A 16,837-nucleotide genomic window follows, 5' to 3' on the forward strand; every position below is an offset into this window, starting at 1 on the left:
AGTCATATAAAGAAAGGCACTGTAATGAAAGTCTTAACTAATAAATTGAAATAACTCATAAAATGTAATTTTCATAGCAACCATTAATAATCTGTTTTTATGAGTGAAAACATTTTTATTTTGGGGGGTTAAGCAATGACATTTATTTATTTTTAAAATACATTTTTATTAATTTCAGAGAGGAAGGTAGAGGGAGAGAGAGAGAAACATCAATGATGAGAGAGAATCATTGACCGGCTGCCTACTGCACGCCCCTAAAGGGATCTAGCCCGCAACCCAAGCATGTGCCTTGACCGTAATCAAACCATGACTTCCTGATTCACAGGTCAACACTCAACCACTGAACCACACCGGTCAGGCATGATTTAAAACATTTTAATAATCTGCTATGTTTATGCTTTAAAAATTATCAAGTATCAGATATATATAAAGTATCCTGTAATTAGTAATAAATTAACAAAATATGTGAACAATTAATAGGAAATGATACTGGCTTTGGTAAAGTGTTTAAAATTTTGTAAATGAATATGTGAAAATTTAAAAAATGAATATGCTATATTTTAGGTTTTGTAAGTACTCTTATTTTATATATATACTAGAGGCCCGGTGCACAAATATTGTGCACTCGGGGGGGGGGTTGTCCCTCAGCCTGGCCTGTGCCCTCTCGCAGTCTGGGACCCTTTGGGCAATAATGACCTGCTGGCTTAGGCCCGCTCCCGGGTGGCAGAGGGCAGGCCCAATCCCTAGGTGCAGACCCTGGTCGGGCTCAGAGCAGGGCCGATTGGGGAGTTGGGGCGCCGCCCCCTGTCATACACAGAGCAGGGCGGATCGGGAGGTTGTGATGCCACCCTCAGTCACACTCAGGGTAGGGCCGATTGGGGGGTTGGGGCACCTCCCCCTGTCACACTCAAGGCAGGGTAAATGGGGAGGTTGCGGCGTCACCCCGTCACGCACAGAGCAGGGCCATTCAGGGGGTTGGAGCGCTGCTCCCTGTCACTCACAGAGCAGGACCCATCAGGGGGTTGGGGTGCTTCCCCGTCACCCACAGAGCAGGGCAGATCAGGGGGTTGGGGCACCGCCACTGTCACACTCAGGGCAGGGCTGATGGGGAGGTTATGGCTCTACCCCGTCACACAGAGAGCAGGGCCCGTGGGGGGGCGGGGGGGGGGGGAGTTGGGGCACCGCACCCTGTCACACACAGAGCAGGGCCGATCAGGGGGTTGGGGTGCCGCACCCTGTCACACACAGAGCCGCAGGGCGATCAGGGGGTTGGGGAGCTCCCCCCTATCAGGCACAGAGCAGGGCTGATCAAGGGGTTGGGGCGCCTTCCCCTGTCACGAACAGAGCAGGGCAGATAGGGAGGTTGTGGCCCCACCCCCTGTCACACACAGAGCTGCAGGGTGATCAGGAGGTTTGGGCGCTGCCCCCGTCACACTGATCCCAGTGCCGGGAGGCCTCTCGGCTCCACTGATCCTGGTGCTGGGAGGCATATTACCCTTTTACTATATAGGATAGAGGCCTGGTGCATGGGTGGGGGCCGGCTGGTTTGCCCTGAAGGGTGTCCTGGATCAGGGTGGGGGTCCCCACTGGGGTGCCTGGCCAGCCTGGATGAGGGGATGATGGCTGTTTGCAGCTGGTCACACACCCTTCAGGATGGGGGTCCCCACTGGGGTGCCTGGCCAGCCTCTGGGGTGCCTGGCCAGTCTGGGTGAGGGGCTGAGGGCTGTTTTCAGGCTGGCGGGTGACGGAAGCTCCCAACTGCTCCTTTTTTTCTTTTTCTTTTTTTATTCTGGGCCAGCTTTAGCTCTGAGGCCTCTGCTGCTGAAAGCAGGTATCTGGTTTGTTTGTGTTCTATAATCGAAACACTGTATCAAATCCAGCTCTGAGAACCTGGCCGGCTGAAAGCAGGTTTCTGGGGTTTTGTTTAGCTTCTATATTTGTAACTATGTTTCAAACTGCAAGCTCAGAGGCCGGCAAGGCAGGCAGGGAACGTTGGTTTCCTCCGTCACTGAAGCAAGCAAGTCTCAGGTTAGTTTCAAGCTGCCTGGCTGCCGGCCGCCATCTTGGCTGGCAGTTAATTTGCTTATCGCCCTGATTAGCCAATGGGAAGGGTAGTGGACATACACTAATTACCACGTTTCTCTTTTATTAGACAGGATATAATTGATTTTTTTACAGAGAGGAAGGGAGAGGGATAGAAACATCAATGAGAGAGAAACACTGATCAGCTGCCTCCTACACACTCCCTAATGAGTATGTGCCATGTCTGCAACCAGTGCCCACAACCAAGGTACATGCCCTTGACCAGGTCAAACCTGGGACCCTTGAATCCACAGGCTGATGCTCTATCCACTGAGCCAAATCGGTTAGGGCTGTAAGCACTCTTCTTAAACCTAACCTCTATATAGAAAATAGTAACACATTACATAAACAATGAGTTCCTATGGAAACACCAATGTGAGAATAAACCTTTTTTTTTTTTTTAAATATATTTTATTGATTTTCCACAGAGAGGAAGGGAGAGAGATAGAGAGTTAGAAACATCGATGAGAGAGAAACATCGACCAGCTGCCTCCTGCACATCCCCTACTGGGGACGTGCCCGCAACCCAGGTACATGCCCCCGACCGGAATCGAACCTGGGACCCTTCAGTCCGCAGGCCGACGCTCTATCCACTGAGCCAAACCGGTTTCGGCGAGAATAAACCTTTTGATAATAACTATTTAAAACCTCTTTTATCCCTCTGACACTTGTATGTGAAATGATTCACAAATACAAAATGCCTCATTTGAGTAAGATAATTTTTTCATGGTTATTTTAATAAATTCTATGGGAATGAAGCTGAAGTCTTTAACATCAGTAGGCAGAAAAAATGTTCTAAAATGTATATTACCACGTGTCTTTGAAATATCCTTTTATAAATAACCTAGAGGCCTGGTGCACAAAAATTTGTGCACTGGGGGGGTGTCCCTCGGCCCGACCTGTGCCCTCTCTCAGTCTGGGATCCCTCGGGAGATAACCACCTGCTGGCTTAGGCCCGCTACCCAGGTGGCAGATGGCAGGCCCGATCCCACAGTGCCTGCCCCGCCTCCCCGGGTCACAGATGGCAGGCCTGGATCCCATGCTGGGTTGCAGATGGCAGGCCCGGATGGTGGCGGGATGTGTGGCAAATCGCACTGCCCGGCCCCACCGCCCCGGGTTGCACACAGGAGGCCAGGATGGTGGCGGGCGGGCGGCGGATTGCACTGTCCTGCCCCGCGTACAGTATGCAAAATTTAAGGGCCATCTTTGTTGGGTTAATTTGCATACTCTTCTGATTGGCAGATGGGCGTAGCAAAGGTATGGTCAATTAGCATCTTTGTCTTTTATTAGAGTGTAGATTCTTTGCCCAAGGTTATCAGAGAGAAATAACATAAATTACCATAGAAAAGTTTTACATTATTAAACATACTTTTTTTAAAAAAAAATATATTTTATTGATTTTTTACAGAGAGGAAGGGAGAGAGATAGAGAGTTAGAAACATCGATGAGAGAGAAACATCGATCAGGTGCCTCCTGCACATCCCCCACTGGGGAAGTGCCCACAACCCAGGTACATGCCCTTGACTGGAATCGAACCTGGGACCTTTCAGTCCGCAGGCCGACGCTCTATCCACTGAGCCAAACCGGTTTCAGCATTAAACATACTTTAAAAAAAACTAGTATATGAATGGAATACATTTCTACAGGACAATTTCACATTTTAATTTACTTGGTATTCCTTGAGCCACTCATTTCACAGACATTTCTAAATCCCTTATATTACTTATCAGGAGAAAGGGGCTTCCTCTCAAGGAGCTCTGCAGTGTGGTGGGAGCTCTAATAGTGAAACATACAAGGTAAATAAAGCAGGCACCCAGCATAATAAACATTATTACCCTCATTTTATAAAAATAAAAATTCTGGTTAAAGAAACAATGTGCCTGCCCTGGCTGATGTGGCTCAGTTGGTTAAGCACCATCACATGCACCAAGAAGGCACCTGTTCAATTCCTGGTCAGGGCACATACTCAGGTTGCGGGTTTGAGGTGCATGCCGAAGGCAACTGATTTTTCTCTCTCATGTCAATGTTTCTCTCCCTCTCTCTCCCTTCCACTCTAAAATCAATAAAAACATTTTTTTTAAAAATGATGTGCCTAAAATTATATATTTTAATTTGCTAAATTCTCATAGTTGATTCAAACCCAAGTCTTGTAACTCCAATAAACCACACTGCATCCTACCAAGTATCAAGCGCCTCTTCAGTAAACATTTATTGACACCATGGATGTCTACTTAGCACTGCAGTTGCTGAAATACTCCTGTAGATATATTCTAAATGATCAACGAAGATAATTGAAAAAGTAATTACTTCTATCCTTTACCTTGCTGGGCAAATAAACTTTGCTTTGAAAGTTGTTTATATTAAACTTTTTTTACATACCTTGTGTCGTAAGCTTTTAACAGATTCCTTAATATATGGCAAATCTTTAGATGGGACATACTTTTCAAGCATTTTATCAAAATTAGGATGACACATCATGAGGAAAAGCATCTTTCGACCATAATACCTATAGATATTTGAGAAATACGTAAATAGTTTCACATGTCTTAAACAAGCTCAATTTCTGTCCTTAGATATGAGGATCCAAAAGCTTTAAGTCTATTTTTCAGGCACCCTAGGATCCATATCTAGGATGGCCTTTGGCAAAACTATGAATTAGGATAATTCTTATCTTTTTTCTGGGTTCCTTGCCCAGTGTCCTTCTGCTGCTCATCTGCTTGTTAGATGCTTTGACCTAAGTCAACCTCCCCTTGGTTCTGTATTTCTGACTCTATTTTTTCCTAGTCACAACTTACCTGGGATCCAATTTGTCAAAAAACCTATTCTCTGCTACCTAAAATAAACCCAAAGTTAGTTGATAAGTCATGGTTGGTATATTAATGAATGTGTAATGCTCTCTAAACTAGGATTTTTATGGTATATTAATTTAAACTATTTCTTTTAGGATAATACCTTAAGCTATCAGTCTAATGGTAGAAACTCAAATATCATGGAAGTGCATATTGGAAATATTTTTGGATTGAGAGATCATACAGTATCTCATAACAATACCATATTTTATTTTTCAAGGAAGTTTGGCCCCCAAATAAATTACAGTTATACTTTTGCCTATAACTAAGGATATGTATATGGGACTAGAAGAACCAGAGAAGGCAGTGCTTTTGAGGGGGAGGGATATAGGATGATCCCAGAATCATATATAACAACAGATTCTCAAAAAAAAAAGAAAGAAATTACAGAAAGGGTATATAAGAGAATAAAAATTACCTTTTCTCTCCTCACAACCAGAATTAGGTCTATATCCATATAGGTCACTCCTAACCAGTTACTTTCAACCAACAATTCTAACTTCTGGGGATTATCAATCCCCAGAATGTTAAAGACAAGAGGTCTGCCAGAGGACCTAATTTGGGAGTGGCTAAAACAACCAAGTAAGAAAGCAATAGAAACACAAAATGTGAGAAATATTAAAACTGGAAATTTGTAAACATTTTATAATTTTAAATTTTCAAATAAGAATCTAGGAAGTGACAAATGGATTATAAGAATTACTAGGCCATCAAGAAAAAGTCATGACACAAAACAACCATTATCTTTTTTTGTTCCTGAATAGTCTATTAGGATCCAATCCTCCTAAACTGTTTTGCACATTACTGTGGTATGTAGAACTTCCAAAATGGTTCCCCCAGGATGTCCTGCTCTTTCAGGATTATGTTATATGGCACCGATGATTTTAGGATAGGGGAATTATCTAGATCTAATCGAATCACATGGGCCCTTAAAAGCAGAGAGCTCTCTATGGCTTGCAGCAGAAGTCAGGTTCTTACCCTTAAGGAACTGAAAGAGAACCCTGACTGACAGCCAGCAAAGAAATGGTTACTCATTCCTATAACCACAAGGAACTAAATTTAGCCAACAAGTGGAATGAATTTGTAACCAGATTCTACTATAGACCCTCTAGGTAAGGGTCCAGCACTGTGGTCACCTTGATTTCCACCTTGTGAGACCCTAAGTGGAAGCAGTTGAGCCATGCCAGACTTCTAACCTAAAGAACAGTAAGCTAAAGAAAAAAAAAAAGAAAAAAGAAAAATCTGTGTTGACTTAAACCACTATATTTGTAGTAATTTGTTATGCAGCAATAGAAAATTAACATAGTTACCTTCTATATTATTAGCTTTTGATATGACTCCCACAAGATTAACTCCAGTTACCTCAAGTAATGAGCATCTTAAAATGTTAAAAATTTGAATCCTTTTTTACTTTAATCTCTATGAACTCAGCAGTCTCCCTCTCCCCTTTTACTTTTTATTTATTTATTTATTTATTTATTTACTTATTTACTTATTTATTTCCTCTCCCCTTTTAATCTAACTTCATATATAACTGCCATAAATTTTTAGATTTTGTGTGGGGCATTATCAATCCCCAGTCTAACCTTTCTAATTTTATAGACAAGGAAACAAAGGCTAACGGAGGTTGAGTAACTTGCTTAAGGGCAAACAGTGAATGGAGTTAGGAATTGAAACTAGGCATCTGACTATATCCAAAATTCCTGTCACCACTACACCTACTGCACCATCCACATCTTAATTATTTTGCCATTTTCCTTTGACAGTTCTTAACCTTCATAAAATCGTTCTTCAAGTACAGATAGCAATTAGAAATTCATGGAATTTTCTAAGTGCAGATATCTCATGTTTCTGGAGTTAGTATGCTATCCATTTTTTATGTGCACTGATTTCCTTGATTTTACCTGGCTGCTTGGAAAATATATCATTTCTCCCTAAATACATTACCTTACATTTCCCACAATGAAGTTCTTCTGCCACTTTTCTGCCCATTCATACAGTCTTGTGACATTTTCATGCAGTTCATCCCTGTAGCATGGTATCTTACTACACAGAAGTATTGCAGTGTCATCTGCAAATCTGGAGGATTCACTGTGCACTCCCCAAAGATCATTTACAAATTGGTTAAATAAAACCATTCCCCCAGCACCAATCCCTGGGTACACCACTTGTACATTTAAAAAAATGTTCATTCTTTTTAAACATTTGTTTCTTTATATTAAGCCCTTATACTAAGAGATTCAACAAATATTATTAGCAACCATTCACCTGGTTTCTGGTGAGCTGTCCTGAGCAAACTTAGCAGCAGCTGGTAATATACGTTCAGCCATATCTTTTGTTCCAGATAAAATACGCTCCACTTCCATAAGTTCCACTACATCTGAAAGGTGCTGGGCTGTACATCTTCTTACTGCAATGTGTAAATGGCTATAAGGAAACATGGTGAATTAAAACAAAGTTGATGTATAAACAATTTTCCAAAGGTATACCTTTATCTTTAATTTCTTTATTGGTTAAGGTATTACAAATGTGTCCTCATCCCCCAATTAACCCCCAACTTCCCCCCTCTCCCCCCCCCCCCCGACTCACGCTCTCATCCCCGTTGTCCGTGTCCATTGGTTTGGCTTATATGCATGCATACAAGTCCTTTAGTTGATCTCTTTCCCTTACCCCCACCCTCCCCTACTTTCCATCTGGGGATTGATAGTCTGATCACTGTTTCTCTGTCTTTGGATCTGTCCCTGTTCATCAGTCTATGTTGTTCTCCATATTCCACAAATGAGTGAGATCATGTGGTATTTATCTTTCTCTGACTGGCTTATTTCACTTAGCATAATGCTCTCCAGTTCCATCTATGCTGTTGCAAATGGCAAGAGTTCCTTCTTTTTTACCGCAGCATAGTATTCCATTGTGTAGATGTACCACTGTTTTTTAATCCACTCATCTGCTGATGGGCACTTAAGGCTGTTTCCAAATCTTAGCTATGGTGAATTGAGCTGCTATGAACATAGGGGTACATATATCCTTTCTGATTGGTGTTTCTGGCTTCTTGGGATATATTCCTAGAAGTGATATTACTGGGTCAAATGGGAGTTCCATTTTTAGTTTTTGGGGAAACTCCATACTGTTCTCCACAGTGGCTGCACCAGTCTGCATTCCCACCAGCAGTGCAGAAGGGTTCCTTTTTCTCCACATCCTCTCCAACACTTGTTGTTTGTTGATTTCTTGATGATAGCCATTCTGGTGGGTGTGAGATGATACTGCATTGTCGTTTTGATTTGAATCTCTCATATAACTAGTGACTTTGAGCATGTTTTCATATGTCTTTCAGCCTTCTGTATGTCCTCTTTCGAAAAGTGTCTATCTAGGTCCACTGCCCATTTTTTGATTGGATTGTTTATCTTCCTATTGTTAAGTTGCATGAGTTCCCTGTAAATGTTGGAGATTAAACCCTTATTGGTGATAACATTGGCAAATATGTTCTCCCATGCAGTGGGCCTTCTTGTTGTTTTATTGATGGTTTCCTTTGCTGTGCAAAAGCTTTTTATTTTGATGTAGTCCCATTTGTTTATTTTCTCTTTAGTTTCCATTGCCCTAGGAGCAGTATCAGAGAAGAAATTCCTTTGGCATATGTTTGCGATTTTGCTGCCTGTGGATTCCTCTAGTATTTTTATGGTTTCCCGTCTTACGTTTAAGTCTTTTATCCATTTTGAGTTTATTTTTGTGTATGCTGTGAGTTGGTGGTCTAGTTTCATCTTTTTGCATGTATCTGTTCAATTTTCCTAACACCATTTATTGAAGAGGCTGTCTTGACTCCATTGTATGCTCTTGCCTCCTATGTCAAATATTAATTGGGCAAAGTGGTTTGGGTCGATTTCTGGGTTCTCTATTCTATTCCATTGATCTATATGTCTGTTCTTGTGCCAGTACCAAGCTGTTATAAGAACAGTGGCTTTGTAATACAGCTTGATACCTGGTATTGAGATCTCACCTACTTTGTTCTTTCTCAGGATTGCTGCAGCTATTCGAGGTCTTTTTTTATTCCAGATGAATTTTTGGAACATTCGTTCTAGATCTGTGAAATATGCCATTGGTAATTTAATGGGGATTGCGATGAATCTATAGATTGCTTTGGGTAGTATGGACATTTTGATGATGTTGATTCTACCAATCCATGAACACAGTATGTTCTTCCATCTATTTATGTCTTCCTCTATCTCTTTTTTCAGTGTCCTGTAGTTTTTCGCATATAAGTCTTTTACCTCCTTAGTTAAGTTTATTCCTAGGTATCTTAATTTTTTTGGTGTGATGGTAAATGGGATTGCTTTTTGAGTCTCACTTTCTGTAAGTTCACTATTGGTGTAAAGAAATGCCATAGATTTCTTGGCATTAATTTTGTATCCTGCTACATTGTTGAATTCATTTATTAAGTCTAATAATTTTTTGATGGAGTCTTTAGGGTTCTCTATGTACAGTATCATGTCATCTGTAAATAAGAACAGTTTTACTACTTTTCCAATTTGGATGATTTTATTTCTTCTTCTTGTCTGATCGCAACGGCTAGTACTTCCAGTACTATGTTGAACAGGAGTGGTGAGAGGGGGCATCCCTGTCTTGTTCCTGTTTTTAGGGGGAATGGTTTTAGTTTTTGCCCAGTGATTATGATGTTGGCTGTGGGTTTGTCATAAATGGCTTTTATTATGTTGAGGTATGATCCTTCTATTCCTACCTTGCTGAGAGTTTTTATCAAGAAAGGGTGTTCGATTTTGTCAAATGCTTTTTCTGCATCAGTTGATATGACTGTGGTTTTTATCTCTCAATTTGTTTATGTGATGTATTGCATTTATTGTTTTGCAGATATTGTACAATCCTTGCATCCCTGGGATAAATCCTACTTGGTCATGGTGTATGATCTTTTTGATGTACTGCTGGATCCAATTTGCTAAGATTTTGTTGAGGATTTTGGCATCTATGTTCATGAGGGATATTGGCCTGCAATTCACTTTCATTGTGTTGTCTTTATCTGGCTTTGGTATTAGGGTGATGCTGGCTTCATAGAATGAGCTTGGAAGTGTTCTTTCCTCTTGAATTTTTTAGAATAGTCTGAGGAGGATAGGTTTTAGGTCTTCCTTGAATGTTTGGTAAAACTCCCCTGTGAAGCCATCTGGTCCTGAGCTTTTGTTTGCTGGAAGCTTTTTGATGACTGCTTCAATTTCTTCTATAGTTACTGGCCTATTGAGATTTTCAGATTCTTCCTGATTAAGTTTTGGAAGGTTGTATTTTTCTAGGAATATGGCCATTTCCTCCAGGTTGTCTAGTTTGTTGGAGTAGAGTTGTTCATAGTATTTTTTTTTTCAATCTTTTGTATTTCTGTGGGGTCTGTTATTTCTCCTCTTTCATTTCTGATTTTGTTTATTTGGGTCCTTTCTCTTTGTTTCTTGCTGAGCCTGGCTAGAGGTTCATCAATCTTGTTTATCCGGTCAAAGAACCAGCTCTTGGTTTTGTTGATCTTTTGTATTGTTTTTTTTTTTTTTTTGGCCCCAATGTCATTTATCTCCATTCTGATCTTTATTATTTCTTTCCTTCTGCTTACACTGGGCTTTTCTTGTTGCTCTCTTTCTAACTCTTTGAGTTATAGGGTTAGGTAATTTATTATTATTTTTTCTTTTGCAGTAGGCTTGTACAGCTATGAACTTCCCTCTCAAGACTGCTTTCGCTGTGTCCCATAGGTTTTGGATTGTTGTGTTTTCATTGTCGTTTGTTGCCATGATGTTTTTTATTTCTTCTTTGATCTCTCTGGTAACCCAGTCATTGTTTAATAGCATGTTATTTAGTCTCCATGTGTTTGATTTTTTTGGATTGTTTTTATTGTAGTTGATTTCCAGTTTTACGCCGTTGTGATCTGAGAAGATGCTTGATATGATTTCTATCTTCTTGAATTTGAAGAGACTTTGTCTGTGACCCAATATATGGTCTATCTTTGAAAATGACCCATGTGCACTTGAGAAGAATGTATATTCTGTGGCTTTGGGGTGAAATGTTCTGAATATGTCAATTAATTCCATCTGATGTAGTGAGTCATTTAGAATTGATGTTTCTTTGCTGATTTTTTGTTTAGAGGATTTGTCCAATGGTGATAGTGGGGTGTTAAAGTCCCCTACTATGACTGTATTGCTGTCAATCTCTCCCTTGATCTCTTCCAGAAGTTTTCTTATGTATTTCGGTGCTCCTATATTGGGTGCGTATATGTTTACCAGAGTTATTTCTTCTTGTTGGATTGCTCCCTATAGTATTATGAAGTGGCCTTCCTTATCTCTTTTTATGTCCTTCACTTTGAGATCTAATTTGTCAGATTTAAGTATTGTTACCCCAGCTTTTTTTTTCATTTCCATTCGCCTGAAAAACCTTTTTCCATCCCTTCACCATCAATCTGTGTGCGTCTTTTTTTCTGAGGTGTGTTTCCTGTAGACAGCAGATATATGGGCCTTGTTTTCTTATCCACTCAGTTACCCTATGTCTTTTGATTGGGGAATTTAATCCCTTTCCATTTAAAGTTATTATTGATAGATACTTGTTTGTCAACATTTTTATTCTTCACCCCTGTGTTCCTTCTTTGTTTCTTATTTTTATTTTTTAATTTTTTTTTACAGCAGACCCTTTAGCATTTCTTGCATTGCTGGTTTGGTGGTAATAAACTCCCGTAGTCCTTTTTTTGTCTGTGAAGCTCTTGATTTCACCCTCAATTTTGATTGATAGCCTTGCTGGGTACAGTATTCTTGGATTCAGACCGTTCCTTTGCATGACTTTGTATATTTCATTCCATTCCCTTCTTGCCTGATGCGTTTCTGTTGAGAAATCCGTCGCTAGTCTGATGGGGGATCCTTTGTAAGTAACTTTCTGTCTCTCTCTGGCCACTTTTAAGATTCTTGCTTTGTCGTTGGTGTTTGCCAATTTAATTATAATGTGCCTTGGCATCGGTCTTTTGGGGTTCATTTTGTTTGGGACTCTGTGAGCTTCTTGGATTTGTGTGAGTTTTTTCTTCCCTGTATCAGGGAAGTTTTCTGTCATTATTTTTTCAAACAGGTTTTCTATTCCTTTCTCAGTTTCCTCTCCTTCTGGCACCCCTATTATGCGGATGTTGTTTCATTTGATGGTGTCCCAAAGTTCTCTTAGGCTCTCCTGCTTTTTAATATTTTTTTCTAGAAGCTGTTCTGCTTGGGTATTTTTTCCTACCTTGTCTTCTAGCTCACTGATGCAGTCCTCTGCTCCTTCAAGTCTACTGTTGATGCTTTCTATTGAGTTCTTTATAGCAGTGATGCCATTTTTCATTTCTTCTTGGTTCTTCTTCATTTCCTCTTGGTTCTTACACATATTGTTGAATTTGTCTTCCATTCTTTTCATCCACCTTATGACCATTTCTCTGAATTCTTTCCCTGACAGGTTGCTTGCCTCCATTGCCTCCATTTCGTTACTTCCTTTTCTGGTGATGCCTGTTCTTCTTTCATATGCGGACTGTTTCTTTGTCTTCCCATGATCTCTCTTCTCCAGGTGTTTGGTTATGTAGTTCTCTCTCTGCTGTGTTGATTTAAAGGCACAAAATACAACACAACAAGGCACAATGCACAAGGCACTGAACACAAATGTATTAATGATACTAATAACCCCAAATAAAGGTGACCACCAGATCAAAGAGAATTAGGGGATAAGGAAGAAAGAAGAGGAAAAGAAAGGAGAGAAAAAGAAAAAGAAAAAAAGGAGTGCAAAAATGAAATTGGGAAAAGGGAAAAAAAAAGTAAGAGAGAAAAGAGAATGAAATAGAAGAGGGGAAGAAGCTATTTACATGGGGAGAAAACTCCAATAGAACAGCCACTAATCCCAACAAATTCCAGCAACAGATCCCTGGTGATGAATGCAAACTACAAACAATAAGTAATATCAAGCAAGGCAAGGGAAAACAGAAGCAAAAAAATAACCGGAAAAAAAAAATAACCAACAGAGAAACCAAGATGGCGGCATAGGTAAACACCGGAGATTGCTGCCTCGCACAACCACTTCAAAAATACAACTAAAAGACAGAACGGACATCACCCAGAACCACAGGAAGTCTGGCTGTGAGGAAATTCTACAACTAGAAGGAAAGAGAAAAGCATACCGAGACTCAGAGGAGGTGCAGTGCGGAAAATACAAAGGTGTGGAGGTGCATGCGGAGCGGGCTGGCGGTTGAGGGCGCGGTTGTCTGTTTCAATCGGGAGGGAGTCTCAGGCTCTGAGCTCCAGTTCCGGGCGAGTCTCTGGGGACCCAGACTCAAACGGGAGAAGCAGGACTGTCTGGCATCGGTCGGAACTCAAGGGCAGCTTTCTCTCCGAGGTTTGCAGCGGTTGCTGGGATTCTGAGAGGCAGAGCCTCTGGGGATGGGACTGAGAGCAGCCATAACTGCTCTCTCTGCCCGCCCTGTTGATCCCCTGGGACCCTCCCTGCCCAAGCCTTGCACAGAGGCATTTGCGGGATAGCCTTAGGCAAAGGCTAGATTAGCACTGCCCTAGAGATCCAGCACAGAAGTTCTCCCACTGCAGACACAGCTGACTCTCATAGCCAGTTGGCCTGGAGGTCAAATCCCCCCCCAGTATTACCTACAACAATCAAGGCTTAACTACAACAAGACTGCGCACAAAGACCACAAGGGGGTACACCAAGAAAGCATAAAAAATGCGGAGACAAAGAAACAGGATAGAAATGACAGGAATGGAGGATAAAGAGTTCAAAACCACACTTTTAAGGTCTCTCAAGAACTGTCTAGAAGCTGCCGATAAATTTTGTAAGGCCCTCGAAAAGACTGGCGAGACCGCCGATAAGTATAGTGAGATCCTCAAGAAATCTAATGAGACCCTCGATGTTGTGATAAAGAACCAATTAGAAATTAAGCATACACTGACTGAAATAAAGAATATTATACAGACTCCCAACAGTAGACCAGAGGAGCACAAGAATCAAGTCAAACATTTGAAATGCAAAGAAGCAAAAAACACCCAACCGGAAAAGCAAAATGAAAAAAGAATCCGATAATACGAAGATAGTGTAAGGAGCCTCTGGGACAGCTTCAAACGTACCAACATCAGAATTATAGGGGTGCCAGAAGATGAGAGAGAGCAAGATATTGAAAACCTATTTGAGGAAATAATGACAGAAAACTTGCCCTACCTGGTGAAAGAAATAGACTTACAAGTCCAGGAAGCGCAGAGAACCCCAAACAAAAGGAATCCAAAGCGGACCACACCAAGACACATCATAATTAAAATGCCAAGGGCAAAAGACAAAGGGAGAATATTAAAAGCAGCAAGAGAAAGAAACTCAGTTACCTACAAGGGAATACTCATCCGACTGTCAGCTGATTTCTCAACAGAAACTTTGCAGGCCAGGAGGGAGTGGCAAGAAATATTCAAAGTGATGAATGCCAAGAACCTACAACCAAGATTACTTTATCCAGCAAAGCTATCATTCAGAACTGAAGGTCAGATAAAGAGCTTCACAGATAAGGAAAAGCTAAAGGAGTTCATCACCACCAAACCAGTATTATATGAAATGCTGAAAGATATCCTTTAAGAAGAGGAAGAAGAAGAAAAAGGTAAAGATACAAATTATGAACAACAAATACACATCTTTCAACAAGTGAATCTAAGAATCAAGTGAATAAATAATCTGATGAACAGAATGAACTGGTGATTATAATAGAATCAGGGACATAGAAAGGGAATGGACTGACTATTCTTAGGGGGGAAAGGGGTGTGGGAGATGTGGGAAGAGACTGGACAAAAATCGTGCACCTATGGATGAGGACAGTGGGTGGGGAGTGAGGGTGGAGGGTGGGGTGGGAACTGGGAGGAGGGGAGTTATGGGGGGAAAAAGAGGAACAAATGTAATAATCTGAATAATAAAGATTTAATTAAAAAAAACAAAACAAAAACAAAAGAACAAAAAAAACCAACAGAAAAAGAAAAAGAAGAACAATCTCATAAACAAGCATAAAACCCCCCCAATACACTCAACAATCAAGCAAACAACAACAAAACGACACAGAGAAAAAATACTTTGGATAGTGAAGAAAGAGAAGAGAGAGGTGTATATGGATTTAGAGCAGGAGATTGGTAATTAGATATATAAGTAGGGTGAAATTTTAACAGGTGGTAAAAATAAGGAATAGGAAAAATCTAAAGCAGGGATAGGGTAAGAGAAACAGGACAACAAAAGGGGAAAAGTGAGGAAGAGAATTTTGGCATAAAGGTAAAGTTGAGGTAGAGTAAAAGGATGCTAAAGGAAAGATGAAAATAGAATGTAGAACACTAATCCCAAAATATTCACCTTAACAAGACATGACCCAAAGGGAACAAAGCATGAATGCACCCATGGCACTGACAACCCCAATACAAGCAACCACCCGAGAAAAGATAATTAGGGGAGAGAAAAGAGAGCACAATGATATCCAAGAGAGAGAAAAAAAGATTCAAAGGTATACCTTTAAAGTTAAACGATTAAACTACTCTTAACCTTCATCACCCTTGAAAGCTAAAATGACAAATTATTTGCATTACCTATCCCTCAACCAAGAAGTTAAAAATAAATAAGTGAAAACTCAATCACTAACATTTATTTAGTGCTTGGTCTACAAAAGTAGATATTACTAGAAAAATAATATTATTCAGCACCTAATATAGTGTTTATCACAAACAGATTATTTAATAAATGTTTTTCAATTGAAATAATATCGGAATCTGTTAGTTTTTGTCTATACCTCTGATTACAAACAACTGCATTTTTAGTTTAAGGACATATCAAGATTATTTTGAACATTACCTTTGTCCTCCATTGATAAGAGAAACAACTGCACGTGCAGGAGTTACATTACTGACCATAGCTCTCAAGGCTTTGTCAACATCTTCTCTTATAAATGTATTGGATTCTCCTGCTTTATGCAACAAAACTTTTACTGTAGTATCTAGTTCTTGATCCATGCTCTTTTTCAGGTAAGTGAAAAGATCACTTAAACAGACCACAGCAGCACGAGAAACTCCAGAGCGTAAATTTTTCACCTAAAAAAAAAAAATCTAAAATGTACGTTTTGCTGATATTCTGAAAGAAAATCAGTAATAATAACTTTGAAACCAAATTTACTATTAAAATAACATGTTTTAACATGTATTATCTTATGTACTAAAAATAAACATTTAATACTTTTTATAAATGTTGCATATTTATTCTTTGTTATTAAACAATCCTTAACTCAGCTGAAAATAAGTTTACCTCTTGAACTACTGCAAAATTTGTTTCATGCAACTTTGTGTTCAATGTTTCAGAATGAAAAGCAGCTAAGCATCTGATAAAATTCAGTCCCTCAATTTTCTTCTCCCTATGGGAAAAAGAAACAAATGATAAAATCACTTATTAAAATGAGGCTCAAATGGAACAGGATGTCTTCTTTTGTGTATGAAATAATGCCAATGAAGACACCTTGCCTATTTTCCTTTATCATGTAGGAACTTCAAATTAAAAAAATATGTAACGTGTTATTTGCTCTAATAGTTCTCTTTCATGATTCAAAACCACTACTAACAAACTAAGTTCCTGGTTTGTAAATAAAAAAGAAAATGTTTGTCCCCTAGTAAGAGTGCCATATTCTTTCTAAAAAGGAGGGAAGGGAATGGCAAACAAAAGGTGAAGGAAACAGTAAAACAAAAATAGGAAAAAAATAACTACCTGTTACCTTGTTGTTGAATATATAATTTAAGAACAGAAAACCACCAATAGGTGGTTCTATAACTTGTATTTCTTTTCATTATCTAATGTAATGAGCCAGATGAAGGGTAGGTGAATACTAATACCAACAGGGTGGATTCAATTGGACTTTAGATACA

The 16,837-nt window shown here is 39.9% G+C and overlaps 1 protein-coding gene across 1 annotated transcript in view; it reads right to left on the reverse strand.

Moving 5' to 3' along the window:
• Positions 1-16,837, reverse strand: part of TOGARAM1 (TOG array regulator of axonemal microtubules 1) — a 130,668-nt gene that overhangs the window by 21,237 nt on the left and 92,594 nt on the right. Inside the window, exons 14-17 of the mRNA XM_081087302.1 lie at positions 16,227-16,332; positions 15,780-16,015; positions 7,200-7,358; positions 4,462-4,588 (exon numbers count right to left, since the gene is read on the reverse strand). Of these exons, the coding sequence (XP_080943428.1) occupies positions 4,462-4,588; positions 7,200-7,358; positions 15,780-16,015; positions 16,227-16,332 (628 nt within the window). The remainder of the gene's footprint in view (positions 1-4,461; positions 4,589-7,199; positions 7,359-15,779; positions 16,016-16,226; positions 16,333-16,837) is intronic.

Source organism: Myotis nattereri (genome assembly GCF_964212035.1).
Source record: "Myotis nattereri genome assembly, chromosome: 1".
Lineage (NCBI taxonomy): Eukaryota > Metazoa > Chordata > Mammalia > Chiroptera > Vespertilionidae > Myotis > Myotis nattereri.